This window comes from Dermacentor silvarum, chromosome 3 (genome assembly GCF_013339745.2).
Source record: "Dermacentor silvarum isolate Dsil-2018 chromosome 3, BIME_Dsil_1.4, whole genome shotgun sequence".
In the NCBI taxonomy this organism is placed as follows: Eukaryota; Metazoa; Arthropoda; class Arachnida; order Ixodida; family Ixodidae; genus Dermacentor; species Dermacentor silvarum.
Genome location: NC_051156.1, coordinates 214,589,753 through 214,614,143, shown reverse-complemented (window position 1 = coordinate 214,614,143; position 24,391 = coordinate 214,589,753). Strand labels below are relative to the sequence as shown.

At 47.3% G+C, this 24,391-nt stretch overlaps 2 protein-coding genes across 4 annotated transcripts in view; both read right to left on the bottom strand.

The window, feature by feature from the left end:
• The window catches only part of LOC119446646 (cyclin N-terminal domain-containing protein 1), a 147,014-nt gene that overhangs the window by 110,481 nt on the left and 12,142 nt on the right, over nt 1-24,391 (bottom strand). The gene's annotated exons all lie outside the window — the stretch shown is intronic.
• LOC125944149 (uncharacterized) overlaps nt 1-24,391 on the bottom strand; it is a 46,970-nt gene that overhangs the window by 18,226 nt on the left and 4,353 nt on the right. The window contains exon 2 of one of the 2 annotated variants that reach the window (XM_049664309.1): nt 8,185-9,006. The exons of the other annotated variant lie outside the window; for it this stretch is intronic. Within the exon in view, the coding sequence (XP_049520266.1) occupies nt 8,381-8,899 (519 nt within the window). The 5' untranslated portion in view covers nt 8,900-9,006 and the 3' untranslated portion in view covers nt 8,185-8,380. Of the gene's footprint in view, nt 1-8,184; nt 9,007-24,391 lie in introns of those variants that run through there. 2 annotated transcript variants of the gene reach the window in all.

Sequence of the window (24,391 nt, the reverse complement as noted above, 5' to 3'; positions counted from 1 at the left end):
GTTCCTTGTCATAAACTCCCCCCAGGTCGCCTTGTCAAAATGCTGGCTCTCCTCCCAGCTCACATTCAACCACTGCTGATGAAAGCACGTGGACTGACAGCTGCCAGAAACGCTAAAGTTGTCGGAATGTATAATTGTAACCAGTTAAAAAAAAAACGTGGATTGAACCAAGAAGACGTGTTTTGCGCGCTATGATAGCAACTCGCCCAGATCTCTACGTTACTAACGCAATGTCTAACATTAAATTTTTTAAAATTTATTTACGGATACTGTACGTTCAGTGTTTCAGCGAACACTTTCAAACATTTTTTTTTAATGTTGCCTGAGGCAGATAACACAATTCTAGTTCATGAGCCGGCCTACTCGAAGAGGTGAACATTACTTGCACAAAAATAAGGGCCATAAGGTAATCAGTTAAAAACATAAATAGTGAATTCTAGTTAATTCGTTGATTATGCATTTCAATTTTTTTTTTGTGCAACTAATGTGCGCCTCTTCGAGTAGACCAGCTCATGAACTGGAATTGCGCTATCGGCCGCAAGCAACCCTTAACATTTTCTGAAAGTGATATATATATATATATCCAAAGCTTGCAGGCACACGTAGAAAAACAAGAACAAACATTGAATTTTGACGTTCCGTCAGGGTTCAGAGTACAAATGCAAGCACCCAGAGCTCAATTTATACATTTTCCGAATAAGGGTGAAGCATATTATCGACTTGCCACGTGCGAAAAAGACACGTGGTGTCTTTTTCGCACGTGTCACGTCGATAATACCATTACACAGAAAATGTATAAATTCAGCTCTGGGTGCTTGCAATCACACTCTTGATGAAGGCCGGACCCGGTCCTAAACGTATATATAGCGAATAAAACCGCGTTTCCTTCGTACGTGCGTCCTCAACGTATACCACGGGATAGGTTGTATCATCATCAGTCCAGAGAGAGAGATAATTTATTTGAAGGAAGGCAGAGAGGTCGGCCTGAGCTAGCATGCTCTAGCCTGCTACTCTGCACAGGGGGAGGGGGGAACGGGGACATAAAAGCTGGATGAGGGGTGATGATGACATAGAAGAAGGATGTACAACGGTAAAGGCAAGTTCAGCATCCTCATGGCTAGCAACAAAGTCCAAAAAGGTCCTTCAAACGTGTCATCTACCTTCTATAGAGCATGGACGGAGTCACGAACACAATTGAAAGCTCACAAAAACTCGCCGCGAAGAAGCTTGTGTATGGGCTTCTCCTGCGTGAGCACCACAGGTGCCAAGCAAGGTAATTAAATTATGTAAAGAGCAGCGATCAGCTGCTCCAGTACGGCGAGGACATGCACGGCGCTTTTAGCGGCCGGAGTCTGGAGACCACAGAGAATCACGCGCATTGATTCTAGCAGGCATTTCAGCATTTTTTCAACGCTTTCTTGGTCATTCTTTTCAGCTCCTTGCTTGCCTATAGGGTTATCGGCTTTACTAGCCCTAGAATCCACTTCTTGACGTAGAGGAACACTACGGCATGGTATCGTGGGCGTAGATCTACTGGGTAGCGAAGGCCACTCCGTGTCTGTGCCACCCAGGGGCGACGAATGTGCGCCCTGTGCTCTCGGAGATCCTGAATTTGCTGTAGGCGCGGTTACCGTCCTCGATGCCGGCAAAGACAGAGGTTGTCGAGGCCCCTGCGGCCCACAATCCAGTTCTCCTGAAGTCATTGGATGGCGCTTCTTATGCAAGCGTTGTCTGTCTCGGCGAACAGATTGAGCAGCCTGTCTATGGGAAGACTTGTTTTTTGCCATTTTTCGGAGAATACGAACTTCCTGCTGCATCTTCGGGCAATCCTTCGACGTTGCTTCGTGAGAGCCAGGACAGTTGGGACATTTCAGTGAAGGTGCATCACAGTCGGTGGTATTATCATCAGTCCACATTTATGTCCACTGCAGGACGATGGCCTCTCCCTGCGATCTCCAATTACCCCTGTCTTGCGCTAGCTGATTCCAACTTGAGCCTGTAAATTTCCTAACTTCATCACCCCACCTATAGTTTTCTGCCGTCCTCGACTGCGCTTTCCTTCTCTTCGTATCCATTCTGTAACCCTAATGGTCCACCTGTTATCCATTCTACGCATCACATGACCTGCCCAGCTCCATTTTTCCCTCTTAATGTCAACGAGAATATCGGCCATCCCCGTTTTCTCTCTGATCCACACCGCTCTCTTCCTGTCTCTTAACGTTAGGCCTAACGTTGTGTGTGTGTGTGTGTGTGTGTGTGTGTGTGTGTGTGTGTGTGTGTGTGTGTGTGTGTGTGTGTGTGTGTGTGTGTGTGTGTGTGTGTGTGTGTGTGTGTGTGTGTGTGTGTGTGTGTGTGTGTGTGTGTGTGTGTGTGTGTGTGTGTGTGTGTGTGTGTGTGTGTGTGTGTGTGTGTGTGTGTGTGTGGTGTGTGTGTGTGTGTGTGTGTGTGTGTGTGTGTGTGTGGTGTGTGTGTGTGTGTGTGTGTGTGTGTGTGTGTGTGTGTGTGTGTGTGTGTGTGTGTGTGTGTGGTGTGTGTGTGTGTGTGTGTGTGTGTGTGTGTGTGGTGTGTGTGTGTGTGTGTGTGTGTGTGTGTGTGTGTGTGTGTGTGTGTGTGTGTGTGTGTGTGTGTGTGTGTGTGTGTGTGTGTGTGTGTGTGTGTGGTGTGTGTGTGTGTGTGTGTGTGTGTGTGTGTGTGTGTGTGTGTGTGTGTGTGTGTGTGTGTGTGTGTGTGTGTGTGTGTGTGTGTGTGTGTGTGTGTGTGTGTGTGTGTTTATGGTATTCTTGATTTTCTTTTGTATTATGTCATGTAAATAATGTCACGTAGTAGTGACGCTGAAGTAAACAGTCGTAAAACTGTGTAAGAAGAAACTGATTCTTTATTGGGCGAACCTGTGCCCACAAAAGCAAGCTACACTCAAAGCACAACGAAAGCGGCGAACACAGTCGGCGGTCGTCGAAAATCTGATCAGCGGCGAAACGCGTCGGCTTTTATACCTGAGTCATCGAAGGTTCTAGATTAATCTCTGATTCCCGCGTGTCTTCCAGAAAGTTCTAGACAATTCGCGTCAGTCATGCAATCAGATAACATAAGCGTCGGTGAAAACAGGCAATGGAAAGAAGCATCGATAACGTTCTAGAAACTTCCGATACAGGCGCGGCCTGCGCCGAGCGATAACGTTTAACATTTGTTAGCCGGTGGAAAGCGGCCACCGGTGAAAGATAAACATGTATACGTGTCAATAAGTTGTTTGTGCCAATGGAAAGCCACAGAAATATTGCACGATTTTTACCGATTGTAATTTCCGAATTAATCATTAAGTTTTCTTCCTTCATGGAAAATTGAACACCATGCCAAAATCAGCCCTCAGACGTTCCAGCAATAATCATTTGTTCGTAATTATACATATTATACATATTGTAAAGACGTTTATTAGACACCAGCCGTTTGGGCCGTCCGTTGTTTAAAGGTCCGAGCTCTCAGCACGAGCGGCGTTTCTCGAGGAAAGCGCAGGAGGGATCGACCCACTAGAAAGGGCTGGAGAGCGTGACCCGCTATGGCGTTCGTATTCTTCGCTACAATATAATTAAGCAACGAACGCGTCATGCGTAGGTTGTGGGTTCGTCTCCCACCAGCGACAAGTTATCTTTCCGTCCACTTTCATTTTCTTTTTCTGTGTTATTTCAAGCAAAGCTAATTTCCCCAATGCTTTCCTGCCGTGGAGTTCGCACGGCGGATCCACTTCGAATTAATTTCCAGGATGACACCAGTTTCGAGATATTAATTCCCGAACATTGCGGAGAAATGCATTGGCGTTCCACTTAATTTTGTGCTTCAATGCATAAAGTGACGTTTTGTTAAGAACCTAACTGGAACGCCAATGCATTTCTCCGCAAAGTTCCGGAATTAATATCTCGATACTGGTGTCAACCCGAGAATTCGTTCCAAGTGGATCCGCCTTGCGAACTCCACGGCTACAATTTGTAAATTGCAATATGGGCCATCAGGTAATTAGTTAAAAACTTAAGTAGTGAATTTCTGTTAATTATTCGATTATGCATTTCAATTTCTTGTGCAAGTAATGTCCGCCTCTTCGAGTTGACCAGCTCATGAACTATAATTGCGCTATCTGCCACAGGCAACCTTCAAGAATTTTTGAAAGTGTTCGCTGAAACACCCTGTATATATATATATATATATATATATATATATATATATATATATATATATATATATATAGCGGAGTAAGCGTTTGTCTTCAATTTTCACAGAGCCACCCCGAGTTGTGCATCGCCGGGGAAGACACCGAAGAAATATCCTCGTCAGAGCCAAACCAATCAGGGACCAACACTCGGCACCCGGTTGCAAACCGTGTGGTAAGCAACGCTACAAAATATGCAAGCATATGGACTTCGACCTGCATTGCTAAGGCTACATTTTTCCGATTTTACGTTCAAAATTAAGGAACTATGCTCAATTGTGATGTCCGCGACGAACAGTACACATGCCAGACTGTGACCGCATTCACAATCCGTCTAAATAACCACAGAGCTCACGCCCGCGCGCCACCAAAATTAAATTATGGAGTTTACTGTGCCAAAACCACCATCCGATTATGAGGCACGTCGTAGTGGCCGATATTCCGGATTACTTTGGACCACCTGGGGTTCTTTAACGTGCACCCAATGGACGGCACACAGGCGTTCTTGCATGTCCCCCCCCAACGAAATGCGGCCTAGATTTGATCCCGCGAACTCGTGCTTAGCAGCGCAACGGCAAAGCCACTAAGCAACCACGGCGGGTGTTCAAAAATTCGTCAGATAATGTTAGATTGTAAGAAATTTCATTTCTTTCGCATTCTGCGGGGATGACGTTTCCCAGCGTCTTAAGACGAGCGGCACTGCAGCCTCGTATTTTTCCCGGTGTGAAATTGCCGCTCGCACTCTGCATTGTACTATTAATGTTACAGAATGGGTGCCAAGAGAAGGGAAGCGCAGTCGAGAACGGCAGAAAACTAGGTGGGGTGATGAAATTAGGAAATTTGCAGGTGGAAATCGGAATCAGCTAGCGCAAGACAGGGGTAACTACAGATCGCAGGGAGAGGCCTTCGTCCTGCAGTGGACATAGATATGGGCTGATGATAATGATAAAACAACAGTACGAATGTAATTGGCATTTTAATTGATGCCAAAACAGCTTTTGATACTTTTCACCATGAGATACTACTGAACATATAACGCCATGGCTTCCGTGGGGGGGTGTCTCGAATTTTTTCGGAGCTAGCTTACGAACAGACTACAAATGGTTCGGTTTTCCAATACTAATTTAGATGTTTTCCCAGTTATATCAGGTGCCTCCCCCCCCCCCCCCCCCTAAGGGTCAGTGTTAGGACCCATTTTATTTTCACTATACGTGAATGACCTTCCATTATTGCTGCATAACATCCCTCATGTAATGTATACAGATGACACTGCTCTCATTTGCGCAGATGGGTCCATGACTGATGCTTTTCGTGCAGCTAACGAAGAAATGAGACTAATTTGTTATTGGTTCCATGCCAATAAGCTGCTCCTAAACGTTAAGAAGGAAGAATATATGGTGATTCATTCTCCTCATAATGCTATGGCATTGAAGTTGCTTCAGGCTGAAGAAGAACCCACAGAAAGAGTCAGTAACCTAACATCTTTAGGTATTAGATCATGACTTCAGCTGAAAATGCATATTGACCGTCTGTGCAAAATGCATATTGACCGACTGTCTGCTTTACGCTTTTCAAATGTCACCAGTTCTTTGGTGTAGCGACATTAAAAACGATCTATTTCATCCTATTTCCTAGACAATTATCTTATTGTATAGTATCTTGGGATCATACATACGATTCTTACATAAAACCACTTGTAGACCTGCAAGAACGTGCAATCCATATTATGTCAAACTCAAGTTATATGCGACCTCTACTAAAACCCTCTCAATACCAAATCGTGCCCCTTGCTAATAAATGACACAACCACAATGATAGTGTAAAACTCTAACTATATAGCAATGTTTCACTTCACCGTTCAGTTTTTGTACCTTCCCATTTCAAGACAAGAGGCTATGAATACAGTAACTTCTTGAAGCCACAAGTCTTCGTCTTTCTGGGGTTTTACGTGCCAAAACCAGTTCTGATTATGAGGCACGCCGTAGTGGAGGGCTCCGGATTAATTTTGACCACCTGGGGTTCTTTAACGTGCACTACAACGCAAGCACACGGGCGTTTTTGCATTTCGCCTCCATCGAAATGCGGCGGCGCATTTCGATGGAGGCGAGAAACAAACAACGCAAGCACCAGTGTGCCTGCGTTGTAGTGCAAGCCACAAGTAAAAATGTGTACGGAAAAAGACGGCTTTCTAGTCTTGGTTGTTCTTTACGGAACACTCTTGTTCAGTTAAAGCAACACAAAGCTTTTTTGTGATGCTTAAACGTTATTACAAAGGAACTGTATTACTAAGGAACTGAGGCTGTGCGTGTGCTTGCGTGTGTGCTTGCGTGTGTGCTTGCGTGTGTGCTTGCGCGCTTGCGCGTGTGTTTTGCTGATCTGATGTATAAAGGTGTCTCCTGCATTTATGTTTAAGTATGTATTACTATTTCTGCATGGGACGACAGCACTTCAGGTATACTAATCATCTGTCCACTCTGGCGTGATTTATGCCTTGACAGTCTTGAACGTGCCGCCAAATGTGATGTCTCAATTGGAACGGGACCATCGTGTTGCCCTCCGAGTCATGCTTGGCTTACCTCGTGAGGCGCAATCTGTTCCACTACTCACAGAAGCGCACCAGTTGCGCCTGAGCTTGCAAGCAGACCAGAGAACGCTACACTATATCGAGCGTTTGCACCGAGCATCACACGGCCAAGCACTGATTAATCGGCTGATTCAGCGCCCGTTCTCTCCGATGGGGAAAATGGCGGCATTGTTTGTGGACATTACTCGCAGTTCAGGAGACACTACTTCTTTCACAACTCCGAAGAAGCGCAACAAATGTTCCTTCCCCATTTTTCTGTCAATTCCCGAAATACACAAAACGTCTAACCAGCCTGTTTCGGCACTATTTCAATTGGCCCAGTCCCACCTATTTGAAAAATTTGGAGGTTATATTATAGTATTCATGGACGCATGTGTACACAGCGACACCGAAGGCGCTTCTGCAGCTTTCTTCTGCCCTTCGACTGGCATCAGACGGGTGTTTAAAATACAGCAAACCTCATCAACAACTGCAGAACTGGCCGCGATTGATGTTGCTCTGAAGTACGTACACGAAGAGTTAAAAGCATTGAAGGTCGTCATTCTTACAGACTCCCGTGCTGCCCTCAGCAGACTGTGACAAGATGCCAATACCACAATTTAATGCAGTATTGAAGAAACTTCCGGCGAAATTAATTCCTGTGGAGTGTCCCTCATTGCCCAGTGGATAAACTCGCACGTGGGCATCTCTGATAATGAAGAGGCTGATCGCCTTGTTTCAAATTGTGCCCATCACGAATGTGACTGCCCTGACATTTCCTGCATGTTTAAAAACGCTCGTCTTCTGATACGCCGACACCTCCTAAAGCAGCACCCAGACCGGCGTGTTGCAGACGGAATGTTCCCTTCCAGTGTTCGTGCTCGAGGCTTGCCGACAAGGACATGTGGACAGCCCGTCGTGTACGTTTTGTGGCTCCTGTGAGACACTTGAACATCTCGTTTTAGAGTGTCCCACATTCGTTGCGCAGCGCGCATTGCTAATTAAGCAATATGGACTTATTGGACTGTAATCTGCGACTTTTGACGATTGCCTATTTTCAAGGGGGTGCGCTTCCCGACGTGACCAGGCTCATAAAGCCCTGCTAACTTTTCTGAAGGACACTGACTTGGCCTTCCGTTTATAGACATTTTGTATTTTGTTTTGTTCTGTGTGTCTCCTGTCATTTCTTCATTTCCTCTTTTCTTGCCTCATGTTTTCATTTCCTCTATTCCCTCCTCCTGAAAGAGTAGGTAGGCGTTATGCCCCTCTCGGTGGCAGTTATCAGCTTGCTCCCTCCCTATTTCCTTCGTGTCCTTGTGTTATATGTATACAAACCAAATAATGATAATTTCTGCATGGATCCATACTAGCATGATGGTACGGTTACAGATGCTTCTCAATATGTTTCTTGTATGACCTTGCTGTGTCTAACAAAAATTCAAATAACAGACTAGACCAACACGGTACAGTACGACATGCGGGTTTATTGACAAATATATTTAAGCACTTAACGAAAATGACAAAAAAAGGCATTCCTACGATGACATGAGGAGTCGGAGTTGGAGGGCATGTCGGGGGATGGGGCTGCACGTTTCACCGCCGCCTGCGACCACACGGCATCAAGCGGCTTGGACTGAGGGGGCGAGCCTGACGGCAGTCGAACGGATAGAACTGCAGCGGTAACCGCATATCAGAGTCAACACCATGAGGGCTGTAGCGCCCGGCAGAATCAGCAGCTCAGCAGCTTTGGCCGGGTTTTCGTAGTTACTGAGGGCTATGATGAAGGTCACAGATACCACGAAGAGGACGATGGCGACGAACAATGTCCCACAGATGAATATAGGAAGCGAGCACGCAATCAGGAATAGCAGGCAGTTGAGGGCCCTTGTGATGAGGCTGGTCGACGAACGGCGACCTTGCGCCTCATCGATGCAGATGGACACGCCGTCATACCGGGGCTGGGTCGGCGTGTTCCTGGCCGGCTCGGGATACACAGGATCCTCGGTGTCCGATCTCCGCCATTGGTTTTCGATCGGAGTTATTCGTAGGTTACCGGCGGAAGAGAATTCGGGTGCCTTTGCACGTAACCCTTCTTCCATGCGTAAGTAGCCGCCCAAGTTTATCTTCTGTTCGGACATGCCCGCCGCGTTGACGTACAGAGGGGTCAGGAGATAATGGCGCTCCTGAGACGGCGTTTCCAAGGCACGAGGATGTTTCAGGCACTTCGGCCAAACTTCAGGTCAGGCTAACCAAAGGAAGGAAGGAAAAGTGGTTCGGTATCAGAAAAGGAAAGGTTGGCGCCATCCTCGGCAGCCCTTGAGGGAGCACCGCTCAGCGCCAACAGGGAGGGGGAGAGTGGGAGAGAAAGGGGATAGCAGACCAATGGTAGCCGGCAATGACAAGCGGCGTCTACCTCTCTCTCCCTATTTATACACGTACGACAAAAGTGAGCAGTCGAGTTCTCTCTTTTCGAGTACCTAATTTGGCGACTAATGCGGCGTGACCACAAGAAAGCGGTCGCAAACTTGGGGCCCGCTCTCCACCTCTGCATTCTTTCTCGGGAGAAACCGATGCATGACTGAGCGTTGACAAGAAAGGCGCGAAGAAAACGAGGTGATGAAGTAGCTGTAGATAACCAGATCCGAGAGTGCCGCCCGTCGCACCTGTCTCGGGAGAATCCCTCCCTCCTCCCATTTCCCCGAACATATACTTAGTAGAGCCAAACTCGAAATAAAAGACAACAGTGAAAGACGAGAGGAAAGGAAAGACGCGCGCGAAATCCCATTTCAACCCCCCCCCCCCCCTTCATAAACCCACTTCACCAGCTTATACCCCAGTCACACGGGCACCTTCAAAGTCCTTTGAATCAAAGATCCTTTACTTCAAGGGAAGACGCGCGCTGTCACATGGGCGCATCAAAGGAGACCTAGTTGAAGGGAGCTTTGAGTCAAGGGAGTCCAGTCCGCGTTTGTCAAAGGAATACTTTTGAGCCTAGAGGGCGCCCGACAAAAAACAAAATTCTGTATAAATACGAAAGTTCAATTTTTACCTATTAAAACAAGTTTCACTATATTATAGAAGTTAACAAGCACTAAACACTTTCGTGACACCCGCAGTCTCAATGATGAATGCGCCGGTACAACAGCGCCGGCACGGCCTGTCACAATCAGCAACCTGACGCAAAATGGGTCTTGGAGGGTTTACGGTAGCGCGATTAAAAGACACGGCGCTAACTTCCAACAGTGTTTGTTATCGAAGTTCAGTTCATACATTTAATCGCGCTGCCGTTAACCCTCCAAGATGCGTTACCAACAAGCCCACATTGCAACCCTCGTGAGCAAAATGGGTGCCATGTGCGATTTGGTTATCAGCTGCTACGCATCGAAGTGTCCTCGTGCTTTTATTTTTTCGTCACTTTTGCGTTTTAGAGTACGTTGCGGTTTCTGTCAAAAGCTTCAGCGGAGACCACCTGGCGACTGTGTAGCACTGATACATATCCCTTGAACTAATGTTTCTTTGAAAGCTCTATGCTCCTTAACACCAGAGGACCTTCGGTATGCCCGTGTGACTGGGGTATTATTTTATCTATTCTTTCTAGAGTTTTACGTACCAAAACCAGTTCCGATTATGAGGCACGCCGTAGTGGAGGGCTCCGAATTAATTTTGACCACCTCGGTTTCTTTAACGTGCACTACAACGCAAGCACACGGGCGTTTTTGCATTTCCCGTCCATCCAAATGCGGCCGCCGCGGCCGGGATTCGATCCCGCGATCTCATGCTCACCACCGTAACGCCTTAGCTGACTGAGCCACCGCGGCGGGTTATTTATTTTATGTATGTCCACTGCAGGACGAAGGCATCTGCTAACCATCTCTAATTACCTTTATCACGCGCTAGCCGACCCAATCTTATGCCTGCGAATTTACTAATTTCATCATGCCACCTATTCCTCAGCCGCGCCAGATTTTGCATTCCTTCTCTTCACACAGTTCCTGTAACTAACAGATCACCGCTATATGCCACCTTACGTATTACATGGCCGGTATATCTCCTGGCTTCACCCTTCTACTTTCTGATCCATCTCATGGGGCTGAAAACTACTGTTCTAGCACTGCTGGATTATTGTCATTGCCTTTACTTCGCTAGTAGCTTGACCTACTTCGGAGCCAATTCGGCTCCTCCTTCAGGGGGTATTCTTCGGCGGTGGCGGCCGAAGAATACCCCCTGAAGGAGGAGCCTCCGAAGCGTCGCGCTTCCCTTATTTGGTTAGAGTCACTCTCTAAGCCTTAATCAATTTTCCCAACCAGACAGGTAATTCTGTCGAAATGTTTGGCTTCATATCTAGCATTTGCATTCTCTTTTCTCCCGTTCCTCAAAAAGTAAGAAACGGAAAATCGAAGAGATAGGTAATATTTCTTAACGATGACTCCTTTGACCCGCTGCACGTTTTGTTCACTGGTGGCCAACTTTTTGTACGAGTTTTCGGCTATTTCCTGATCAAAGGAACGCACTAAAGGCGCATTACCAAAAATCGATATGCTATCCAGAGTCGTCTTTTCGCTCGGTCTCAAAGTGCAAATATTTTTTTTTTACCACTTCACACGAGCGCAAACTGCAATTCATCCTTTTCGACTTCACACTCGCAACATGCTGCTTCAAACATGCCACCGGGAAGGCCCTGCATCAACAGTGAACCGAGCAAAACGCTACGCTGCGGAGTAAAGTGCAAGCAAAGGCAGCACAATTAAGCGCGCCTCTAAGCATGTTTCGCACTTTATTTAGCCGTATGCGTGATCATCTCATGCTTTCTGACAGGCTTCAATCAATGATTTGGGGCTAACGACGCGATAGGCTGCTGCTTTCGCAGTATTTACAATTTTGTGCATATGAGTGTTTATTGCGGGCGCATTCATATATACCCGACATTTCTTGAATTATGATAAAATCTTGTCGCTTCCCTGAATGCGCAAACGCGTGCACATGAAGAGAACTGCAGCGCGAAGAACTGCGCTCCTCTTCAAATACGTTCCGGCAGCGTCGCTATCACCTAAACGTCCGCCATGGTACATGTCGCAGCTGCACCCCCTAAGGCCATAAAAGTTGCGAAGCACAACTATACTGGTACACTGTGGCACAACCCTTGCCTCCACAATCGTCCACCGTACTCCCAACTAAAACCAGGTCGAACCAGGAAAAAAGCAACGCTAAGAAAGTCAAGATCAGCCCTCTATACATTCGACTAACAATCGTTTGCTCCAATGCTTCTTTTTTTTTCCGAACTAAAGAAGCCTTGAGCTCAGTCATCCCTTGGGAGGAAAACCACAAGATAACGCCGATTGCTGGTGGCTTGCGCGAGATAATTCAAATCTCCAAGCACAGTCGGCGTCAGAAGTTTGCGGAACACAGGACAAAAATGGGGTTTCTCGAAAAGCCTCTCAAACTTCAAGTGTCAATTTGAAGTAGATTTTGTGACCTAAGCAGCGATCGGTTAAATTTAGGGGCGCCATGACGAGCAAAAATTAACGCTTATCGTATGACCTACGTTCCGCAATCTTTCGCGACCGCACGTTCATTACTACCGGGTTTAAATACCGCGATCGTAACATGTCCGCTAGTAATAAGAAATTCAATCAGCAACAGCTCACGTGCTCTGCAATTTCTATTGCCAATAAGGACTGACTCTTAAAACAACCACTAGCTGACATGGGAATGTTTCTCTATTTGCACGACAAGCAACCAAAACATGTGATGCGCGCAGCTCAATGCGCGTCCCTATAAAGATTGCACTTGCGCCAAAAGAAAGCTTTTCAATAAAACTCTCCACTGCCTAAGGTCCTCGTGAGGGCATTGATCGTAGATAATATGACTCACTGAAAGGCAGGCTTTCCCGAATGTGCCTACATCAACATTACCAAGGTTACCAACCTCACGCTTCGAACGAAAACAGTCGATGTCTACAGCGTATTGCGCAATCGCGGAAAAAGTGGGCAAGAACCAAATGGTAGAAACCCACATGCGTGTTTATCGAGGAATACATTTACAAGCATCTCAAGAAGAGGACAAAAATGAGTTGCGTGTACAAGGGCGCGAGCAGTCGAAGCGGGATGGTGGGGCGCAGGATAGGGACGACCATTTCGCCTTCGCCTGCGACCGCACGGCTTCAAACGACACAGACTCTGCGCACGAGCCACACTACAGCCGGTCGGGCAATATCGTAGAGTATACCGCAGATCAGAGTGCACATCGCCGCCGATATCGTGACTACAGCAGCACCCAGGAACATCAACAGCACCCAGCGGTCGACCGGATGGTCGCGGGACCCGAACATTTCGATGGAGCTCATACATAACACCGCGACGCCGAGGCCGACGAAGAATATTGTGGCGACGACTACCCAGCAGTTCACCGCCCTTCCGTGACACTTGGTCGACGAATGCTGGCCTTCCACGTCCTCCGTGTCGATGCGCGCGCTGTCATTCCGGGGCTGGGTCGACGGCTGGCAAGGTACACCGTCGTACCTGGCCGGCTTGGCGGAGGTCACGAGCCGTTGCGACGAACCCGCCGCCGAACATTCGCCTTCGGACGTCATTCCGTGTTCCTCGTAGATGGACGGAAGAGAAGTTTTGTGCTTCAACCGGTCACCCTGCCTCCCGAGTAAGCAGCGGTCGAACTTCGCCCTGGCGGCGGCCGTTCCCTTCGCGTTGACCAGGGGACGTATTCTTAAACGATCCACTTCTTCGATACTATCGCCTTGGCCACGCCCCCGCCAACGACGCGTGCTGATTGGCTGATATAACATAAATTGAATGAGTTGATTGGCTGGTTGAGCACGACGTCATCCAATTTTGCTCAACCAGCCAATCAGCGCGCGCCTGACGGCGATATTGCCGCCGAGGCGATACTATCTCCGAAGTGCATCGTTTCAGAAAACGTCCCCAACAGGGCCAGTAGATACTGCAACGTTCTTGAGACGGCTTTTGGACACTTCGGCGTGACTCCACGTCAGGCTACAGATTGTCGCCAGTGATGACAAGCACAGAGAAGATGCGCGGATTCGAGTGACCACGACAACTTCCTAACCCCACACGACTGGCCTGCTTCACGAGTGAATGTGCGATGTCTATATCTCTATCTTTATCTGTACGACAGAACTGACCAGGGCAGCAGTTCTCTCTTTTCAAAGGCGGAGATCCGTGACAAATCTGAGATGACCGCCATATACAGCGATTAAGAACTTTCCGGGCGCCATCTACTTCTGCAACCTTTATTCTTTTTTTCCGGAGAAGTTTAAGCCGTGACTCAGCATTGATAAGAAAGGCGGGAACAAAAGTCACATAAGAGGAAGCAAAGAAGCGTCTGCAGCTATCCAGAATCTAAACGCGAGACCCCTTTGTTGAGGATTGTGGACGACAGTTCCAAGAAAAAAAAAAAGAAAATGTCATGTTATCGCCACCCGACAACTTTACACAAAAGCTCGCCCGGCCACCGAGCTATATAATTACCGAAACACAGCTATCTACCCGCAAGCTGTGGACGGACTGGCTTATTCGCGTCGGGCATGCACGACTTTGACACCATGACTAAATCTTGACATACATGGCTGTTAGCGGCATGCGTAAGTTTAATGTGGTAGCGCTGACAGTATTTCCGCCATCATTTCTTTACTTCTGATACCAACAAGGTCCCTTGCTGGGGCTTCACATGAGGAATGGGTAACAAAGGATAGGCGGAGGTAATTTGCATCGGGTATGACCTGAAGCGTCGGCAACTTCGTGAACAGATATGAAGTCGGTGTTGGTGATTTGGCTGAGGTTATTTCAGTCGCGAGCAGTACATATAAAAAAGGTCTTCTGAAACGTTAAAAAGTGCATGAGCGTGGTGGCACCATGACGTCAGAGTGGCCAGCGCGTGAGGCACGACGCGCATGGGGTATGCGGGCATCGACTGGTTGTAAATAATTAAAGAGACGTATGGTAAATATATAATCCTGAAATTACGCAAAGGAAAGACAAAGACCTTAACAAAGTTACGATGCGCCAATGGAAAGCAAGTTCATTCTTAGGCGACTTTTTACCTACATAAAATGTCGAAAAAAAAGTTTCTCTTTCTTTTTTACGTGTTGGTGAGTTGGTCGATATTTTAGACCACTATTGTAGCGCAGCATTGACACCACAGTGTATAGAAACGACATGGGCAGGCAAGCACTATTAGCTGCCAAGAATAATTTTCACTATATAACTGTGCACCTGAAAGAGACATCTGGTTTCTAAGTAGTTACAGTGCAGACACTGAGGCTTGCTACCTTTGCAGTCGCTGATGGCCTTATCGAGTTCATTCAAACTGAGTGCATTAGAAAGGGAAATCGTCTTTGAGTTTATCATGAGCGCAAGCAGGTTCTCGCTATAAAAGCTATATTATAGAACTCGAGCATCCTTCTCGCCAAAGGTATATCCGACATCATGACAAAGAAACCACCAAGTTTATCAGCCACCAGACAAGCGAAGGTTATATTTATTTGAAAAATTCAACACACTCATGGCGCGCGGTGACTTGTCAGCATTTGCTTGGATTCTGGGGTTTAGAACATTCATTTAGCGCAATAAATTAAATGTAAAGAAATATCACCTCACTACACCTGAGCATTGCAGCATGTCACCTGATTCCTGAGTATCGCAGCAGTTTCGAGATATCCGTACCCAAAAAATGCACACATTCGCGCTTCACTTAACAATTTTCCAAAACGGCTTGGATTACACACTGCGAAACAAAAAATTAAATGCAAATTTCTAATGGAACCAGTCGAAGGGTGTCCGATAATCATACAGCCGGTCACTAATAGTTACGGGACCCGATATTTGCAGAAAACACGAATTCCCGCGAAGCTTCAGCCCACCAACCTTGGATTCAAAGTTTCAGTTCGCTGTAGCCTTGGCGGCGCACGCAGCGATTCAGTAAATTGGAAACGCCACGCCTTAACAGAGCAGAACTTCACTTTTGCGGTGGACACTGCGTCCCGTAATGTTTAGTATAGCCGGCACTTTACTGCTGGGCTATGTTGTGAAACAGTCATTGCAAGAGAGACTTAAATTTTCCAATAAGGAGATTTGCAGCGTGATACGTGGCCACCAGAGGAGTCGCGAGCGCCTGCACCAACCTTTTCGATAAAACGTTTCACTGTCTAGTGAGTGACCTTGTGAGCATACTCGTCCCGGCTAATAATCGTGTGCGAAAGGCAGTAAAGTATTTTCTTGGGCCAGTTGGTTTATAACTGAGTAGGAAAAGAGAAGCGCGGACGAGACGAGTACACAAGACTGGCACCAGTACTCGTCTCGTCCATGTGTCGCTTCTCAGCCGTGAAAGACAGCTTTTACCGGATGCGTCCACATACCAACGCTATCAAAGTGACAAACCCCGCGTTTCGAACGGGAATTCGTCTCGGGGCGAGAGCCCCTCAAACTTCGTGGTACAGTGCTATATTTACAGCCCCGGCCGCCAAGCAAGTTCAATGAAAACGTAAACATGGTGCCGTCGCAATTACACGTGAAATAAAGAATAGAAAAGAAAAAATATCCGGATCCCAAGCACTGTGGGAATCGACGTAAGCGAAGCTTTCCACGTTTGTTTGATTCGAGTGCACGATAATTAGTGGTGATGTTGACAGCGAACGTGTAATTTCTTCAGCATTTAGTCCAATTCGACAGTGGTGAGTTGACGTTAAACGTTACCTTGCGCGCACTAACGCTGTTTGTCTGCGTAGTACACAGAATACACGGGGAGACGTGTTTGCTTGATGCGTTGTTGTGTGCCATTGTTAATAATCTCCCAGAGGGTTGAGCATTATGATTGCCTCGCATGGCACATCGCATCGTGACATAAGTGTTAAACTTTAATTGAATTATGGGGCTGTATGTGCCAAAACCACGATCGGATTATGAGGCACGCCATAGTGGCGGACTCCGGATTAATTTTGACATCCTGGTGTTCTTTAACGTGTACCTAAATGCAAGTGCACTAACGCTTTTATATTTCGCTCCCCTCGAAATACGACGGCCACGGTCGGGATTGAACCCACGACCTCGAGCAACGCCCCAGCCGTCAAGCTACCGCAGCAGGCACAGAAGTGTTGATTTGACGTGCAACCGCTTCCGTAGTGCCGCCTAGACCCTACGGCGCTTTGCGTCTGCTCGCCCTGCGTCAGCTGTCCGCTTGACAAACTTGCACGGTGTTTCCTTCTCCCGCTTCATGCGAACTGCGAGAGTGGCAAGACTTATTAGACAGCCATAGTATAGCGTACGCTATACGCTACAGTACAGCGCAGGCTAAGCAGCGCACGTTTATTACATATGCCGTTGTTGCGCCTATCTCCCGTCTTCACCGATAGGTGGCGCTGACATCTAGAAGGTTTGCGATTCAGAAAGCCCTTGGGCTCAAAGATAGCGGATGGATGGGGGGGGAGTAAACATGTCCGCTACGGAAATTAGTAAGAGCCGGTTGGAGGTTTGGTGGCAGAAAAGTAGGGAGACCTCGAGCAACGGAAACGTACAGAAACAGAGTTCCCAGTAATGGTTCAAAACGTTCGATGCTTGGAATTCTTTGTAGTTGTGCGTTTTCTCAAAAATAAAGGTAGGACATTAGGCAAAATAATAACAAGAGCTTGGTGGCGCAACCCACCACCCCGTTTCAAAGGGGACGCTCATAGCATCCATCCTTCCATTTCCCTCGTTAGGCTTCTTCTCGTTCGAAACAAGAAGCGATCTCGAAAACTCCACAAGATTACCCATAATACACTGTCGTCGAAGCAGTCATTTGCTACGAACGAAGTGAATTCTACCAAAGCAGCGCCAATTTCAATTCGAAGCGGGCAGCGGGGACCACCGCCACGTTTTACGTAAACTACGTAAACCACGCAAAGAGGGTAACGCTAAATCTGAGAAATAGCGTGCGTAAGCTATTGCCCCTTTTCGCAGAGCAGTATGTTCTAGAGAAACGAGATGGCGCTTTCGGCGGCGCGCCGCCTCAGCGAAGGCTCACGCATACGAAACCATTGCCGCTTCTGCCCTGTTTCTGTGCGATCAGCTTTCAGACATGCAACTGGATTTTCGCTCACGCACTGCGCTCCATTCACGCTGCAAAATGTGAAGCGGTGGATTGAAGACGTGTGCAGTAGTTGGTTGCAAAACTAGTGACTGGCATATTAAGGAATGTAATGAATATATGCGACCAAGTTCACGGACCGTTGCTACATACGGACAGCCTGTGTTGCCAGCCCTTCTCGATGCACGACTTTCCTCGTAGATGAAAAAAAAAAAAAATTCACTCATCCGTCAGCGTTGTACCGCTAACCTCCAAGGAAAATACTTCAACCCCGGAAACGTCGACAAGAGCGAGTACCGCTCGTTAAACAATGACGAAGGGAGTGCATAGCGCCGCTTCCTGGTAAGTTTCCCGCACGATGTCTATACATACCTACCTCAACTCGCACGCAGACTTACGCAGCCTATCGCCAACGTATTAAGAATATGAGAATGGAAGCACACTTCAACCAATGCGCCAAAGCATGGGTGAAAGCGAGTACACCGACAGCACACGAATGATCGTAGCTGAATGTTTCGTGACGGTCCACAGGAGTAAGCGAGTTACTAGTGACAATGCATCTTTGCTGCAAGCTATTGCAAAGTACGGAACAGCTACGTTCCAACCCTTGTGTGCAGCAAGAACTGATTGCAACTGATCACACCCGCGAGCAATCAGGCAGAAAATAATCAGATAGTGACCGCACCGACGAATTTCACCGAGTCGGAAACGTGACAAGCCGCTGCTTCAAAGTATTTGCCAAATAAAGAACGAAGAGCAAGACACACTGATCCTAATTTAATTCATAAGCGGAAAGTTTGGATAGCTCGGAATATACTTTTAGCGTCGCTTTGAGAACAAGCGCCATATACGCTGCTCGCGCCGTTTGGAGAAACCTTAATGAGCTCCGAATGCGCTTTTACATGTCAAGCTGTGGCCAAAGCTTCGTGTCGTCCTCCCAGTCAGCGTCTACGATATCTGGGAGATATGGAAGCGTCACCAGGTGATCAAACATGGCAGCGCCCATGGGATCGCCGCGAAAAGGGTCGACACGCTGCGGGTCGTTTAGTGTTCTATCTACCTCCCCTCTGGACTTGCACGTTAGTAGAAAGTAAAGCCCCTCCATCCCCGCTAGCACCTGGACACCTGCTCGGCGAAAACGTGTATGGAGGGGCTTTAGTAGAAAGGTAAGCGCTGCAGTTTCTGCAATGCTTTTGATGGGGGTCACGCATAATTACAGCTGTCAAGAGGAGAATGTGGCCGACACCCAGGGAGCTTCAGAGGTTTTTGTGCACAAACGAGTTTCTCGCGGGTGGCTTGGGCTAGATGGTAATTCCTGGTAAAAAAAAAAAACGACCTACAGCGCGAAAGGACAAGGACAAGGCGCTGTCACGTTGGCATTCCACTCCTCCTAAACAGGCAGTGATTACACGCAGTGTGCACCTTAACGACCAGCTTTGTGGTTTAGTCACGAGTGAGCAGCGTTGAAATACAGACAATCCATGCACGCGCGCGAAAGCTTATTGAAAGCTTTGCTATGTGTAAAAGTCGCCGCGTGCAACGCCGAGCGCAATGGCGGAAAGAGCAATAGCAAATGGCACAGATCGACATGAATGTTTATTGGGAGATACATTTACAAGCATTTGACAAAGATGACCAGAAGAGATGCACACAGAGGCACCTGCAGTTAGAGGGGTACATAGATGAAGCTGTCCATTTTACCGTCGCCTGTTACGTCCACCAGGTTTCAAATGGGAGGCACACCGGGCACGAGCCTGACTGCAGCCCATCGGCTGGAGCCACGGAGCCAATTGCACATCACCACAGATATCATGAGCACTGCAGCACCCATGAACATCAACAGTCCCCCGCGGTTCAGAGGAGTGTTGTGGGAATGGATAGATTCAACGGTGCCCAGGAACATCACGATGAGGCCAACAACAGCGAGGACTGTCACGCCGGCGAGCACCCACGAGTGAATGGCTATTCCGAGGAACTTGGTCGACGAACGCCGGCCTTGCACGTGCACGCTGTCATTCCGCGGATGGGTCGGCGTGTGGCGGGGTCCACCGTCGTACCTGGCCGGCTTGGGAAACCGCAGGAGCCGCTGCGACGACCCGGAGGCCGAACCTTCGCCTCCAGACGCCGGTCCGCCTTCCTCGTATATCGGTGGAAGGGATGGCGTGTACGGCACCATGTAGCGCTTTTTTCGGCGTAAGTAACGGCCAATCTTCACTCTCGGGGCGGACCTTCTCGCCGCGTTGACGTGCGGGGTCAGCAGATACTGGCCTTCTTGAGACGCATGAGGACGTTTCGGACACTTCGGCATGACTCGATCCAAAGGAGGCTAGCAATAGTCGCCGGCGATGACAAACACACGAACGACGCGCGGATGCTCTTGACCACAACTGACCTTCCCGAGTTCTGACGGCTACTACTAAGTGGTTCGTATGGAAAAGGGAACTCGCCAACCTGGGCGGGCGACGTTTCTTTCTCTCTCTCTCAGGACAAAACTCGCCAGTTGAGTTCTCTCTTGTGGTGGGTGAAGTTTGGTGACTAATGCGAGATGGCCACAATGAATGGGTCAGGGACATTGTGCGCGACCACTCTCACCCCCCCCTCCCCCTTTCCCTGCAATGCTTATCGTTTTAGAAGAAATTCCGGGTGTGACTCAGTATTGATAACAAATAAGCAAAATGCATAGACGATGGAGTGAGGCAGAAGCTTCAGCCATCTAGGCTCTAAATCCGCGATACAGATTCGGCGGAGAAAAAAGAAGGCTAGTCATTTTAGACAGCATTTGATTGGGCATGTTGGTAACTCATAGTAAAAACTTTAGCGCACAAAGAACACAGGACTGAAAAGGAACGAAGCGCTGTGTCCGCGTCGTTCCTTTCAGTCCAGTGTTGTTCTTTGTGCGCAAAAAAAAAAAAAAAAAAAAAAAAAAAAAAACGTTCTTACTATGCATTTTAGAGAGTGAGCATGTCCGGCAAAGGATTACGGGATGAGTGGGGGCGTAAATGTGGGCGGCAGGCGTGGTGGCGCCACCTGGTTTCACACCTGTTTCTTCAATGTACTTGGGCAGGAAGAGAGCGGTGTGGATCAGAGAACAAACGGGGATAGCCGATATTCTAGTTGACATTAACCAATTCATTCTTTCATTCCTGTCAACATGGCTTCAGAACAATGTACTCATGCGAAACCCAACTAGCTTGCTTTACTAATGATCGTTTTGCTACATCTTACAATAACTTTGACGTTGACTGCATTTGCTTGGACTATGCTAAGGCCTTTGATACCGTAACCACGATCTACTAAACCTTAAACTCGACCAGCTTAACATTGAGCCTTTAGTATCAGCTTGGATTAAAGACTTTCTTTCCAATCGAACCCAGTACGTAACTTCCAATAACGCTTCCTCTGCTTTTTTATCGGTTACATCGACGTCCCGCAGGGATCCGTCCTCGGGCCTCTACTCTTTCTTATTTATATTAACGACCTCCCTGGCTGCGTGAAATCGTCTTCAATGCTGATGACTGCGTAATATATCATAAGATTAGTGATCCCGCCGATTCCACTAAACTGCAAGAAGACCTTAACAATTTATCCATATGGTGCAATGAATGGGACATGAAACTAAACGTAAATAAATGTAAATATATGCGCATATCACGCCGCACTAACAATACTGACACACGCATGTATTTTCTGAATAGCGCTCCTCTCTGTCAAGTTAATTTTTATAAGTATCTCGGCCTTTATATCACTCACGATCTATCATGGCACAAGCATGTTGAATATATAACTTCTAACGCTAATCGCGCGCTAAGCTATCTGCGCAGAAACTTCTACGCCGTTCCTCATCTTTAAAACTGACGCTCTACAAAACACTTGTTCGATCAAAATTAGAATATGCCTCGGTCATCTGGGACCCTCCTCAAGTATCACTAATCCTCTCCCTCGAAGCCATTCAGAACCGCACGTAACGCTTTATTCTATCTAATCACTCTCGTCATGCTAGCGTTACACTCACGAAGCAAACCCTTAACCTACCGGATCGTTCAGTACGTCGTGCATACAGTCGCCTCTGCCTTTTCCGAAAGATTCACCACAACCCGGTATTAAAAGAGAAACTTTTCACACCTTCTTACGTTTCATCCCGCAGCGATCACCTTCATAAAGTTTTCGTGCCATCTTGTCGTACGAATGCGTACTCTTTTTTTACCTCGCACCTGCAATGACTGGAACCATCTTCCCGCATCGGTCGCCACTATTACAGACGCATCGAGGTTCAAGACTGCTGTTTTTCATGCCATCTAACAAATATTTTATTCATTGTTCTGCATTCTTTTTCTGTGTATGTGCCACTCCTTTCAGTAGCGCCTACGGGCCTTGAAAGTATGCAAAATAAATTAATTAATTAAGCGGGAAAAGTGGAGCTGGGCAGGCCATGTAATGCGCAGGATGGATAACCGGTGGACCATTAGGATTACAGAAGGGATACCAAGAGAAGGGAAGCGCAGTCGAGGTCGGCAGAAAACTAGATGGAGTGACGAAGTTAGGAAATTCGCAGGCGCGAGTTGGAATCGGCTAGCGCAAGACAGGGGTAATTGGAGATCGCAGGGAGAGGCCTTCGTCCTGCAGTGGACATAAATATAGGCTGACTCACTACGACTTGGGCGGCGGGGGAGTAGGGTGCTCTGACACCAAAACAGCCCCGCTCCTCCCCTTCGGATATCTGCACCGCGGCTGTACATGTAGTTCAGTGGGCAGAGTACGCTAAAATTTTGAGTGAGCGCTGCATTTTTTTTTTTTATGTATCCGCGAATTTCACGACCTATATATATGTAGCGCGGTTGTACACCCAGCATGGCGGACGTTGTGATACCGCAACGAGTACATTTGGGAGAAGAGAGGAGTTCTTTACGCTACACACTTTTCAGATGCACTTTATTGCACCATGCAAAGAAGCCGATAACCTTTCGTCATAACTAAAGAAATCTTGGACGTGCGACTGAGCCCGTATTAAACACTTTTCTCGCTAGTATTGCACACTAGTACTGCTTCGCAGCGCAGTATTCCACCATGTCACAGAACCAACTGGCCAACTACACAACACACTGTTACACACTTAAGTGCATAAAAATTTAAATACTGTAAACACGTCGTCTGTCGCTTCACTAGCGTGATACCATTGATGGGATTTTCAAAGCGTAACATGAGCATGAGAAGCGCCTTATTGAGCTTCTGGCATAAATGTTTCAATGAGAGCTTTTGAAGTTACTCATTACACCAGGTTTGTATACATTAAGAATATGCAGGGTGTTTCAGCTAACTTTGGCCAAATATTAAAATTACAAACATAGGCGCTACGCGTGTCGTATTGACGCAGTATTGTTCTGAGCCGTATGGAGCACCCCCCCCCCCCCCCCCGTCATGATATTTCTTTTTTCAATTCGCCAGGCTGGGTAATTAACAAAGATTACTTAACTTTTTAATTATTTACTCTAGCGAGAAATCCTCGATACGAAAGTCGTATCGTTTGATCAGCAACATCACATTATTTAATCTCTGTTAAAATAACTGCCCTTATTATTTTTTCGGTGTTTCTTTAAAGTGCACGAAATCTAAAAAATACCACGTGACCGCCGGCTAACGCGCCGCGCTTTTAGTGCCCTCAAATGTAAGTTGAAGAAATTAGCAGAAGCTGCTCCACGCACAGAGGTCGATTGAACAGGCTGTCGGCGACGGCGATCATGATTTTTATCTCCATCGTTAATCACACTGTCACGCTCTCCCCCTCCATCGTGGTCCGAAAGGGAAAGAAAAAATGCCCGCGCTGCGTCAAATGCAGCTGCCTCCGGTCCCGTATCGCATTCGCACGTGGCGGACGCTTTTTCGTTTAATTTGTTTCGTATAATGGTACGCCCCGTTGCGGGTTCGGAGATTGCGGGAAACGGAGGTTGCGGGTTCGGCTTCCCCGCCGGAGACAAGTTATCTTTTCGCCCACTTTCATTTTCCCTTCATTTTTTTCTACATTCCAACTTCAACCACACTTAATTTCCCCGATGCTTTCCTTGGCTTCATTGTCTGTTGGCTTTATGTGGTTATGATTAACAAAATCGAGCCCCTCGGTTCCCCATCTTTAGTTTACACCCCTTTTGTCACTTAATGTCCATCGCAGTCACCGACAGCCTGTTCAATCGACCTCTGTACGCGGAGCAGCCTCTGCTAATTTGTTCAACTTACATTTGAGGGTACTAAAAGCGCGGCGTGTTAGCCGGCAGTCACGTGGTATTTTTAAAATTTCGTGCACTTCAATGAAACGCTCTAAAAAAATTAATCATGGCAGTTATCTTAGCAGAGATGAAATCATTCCGATGTTTCTGAACAAGCGCTACAACATTTTTTATTGAGGATTTTTCGCTAGAGTTCATAATTAAAAAGTTTAGTAATCTTTGTTAATCACCCAGCTTGGCGGACGGAAAAAAAAATTATCATGACGTGCTACGTACGGCTCAGAACAATGCTGCGCCAATACGACACGCGTAGCGACT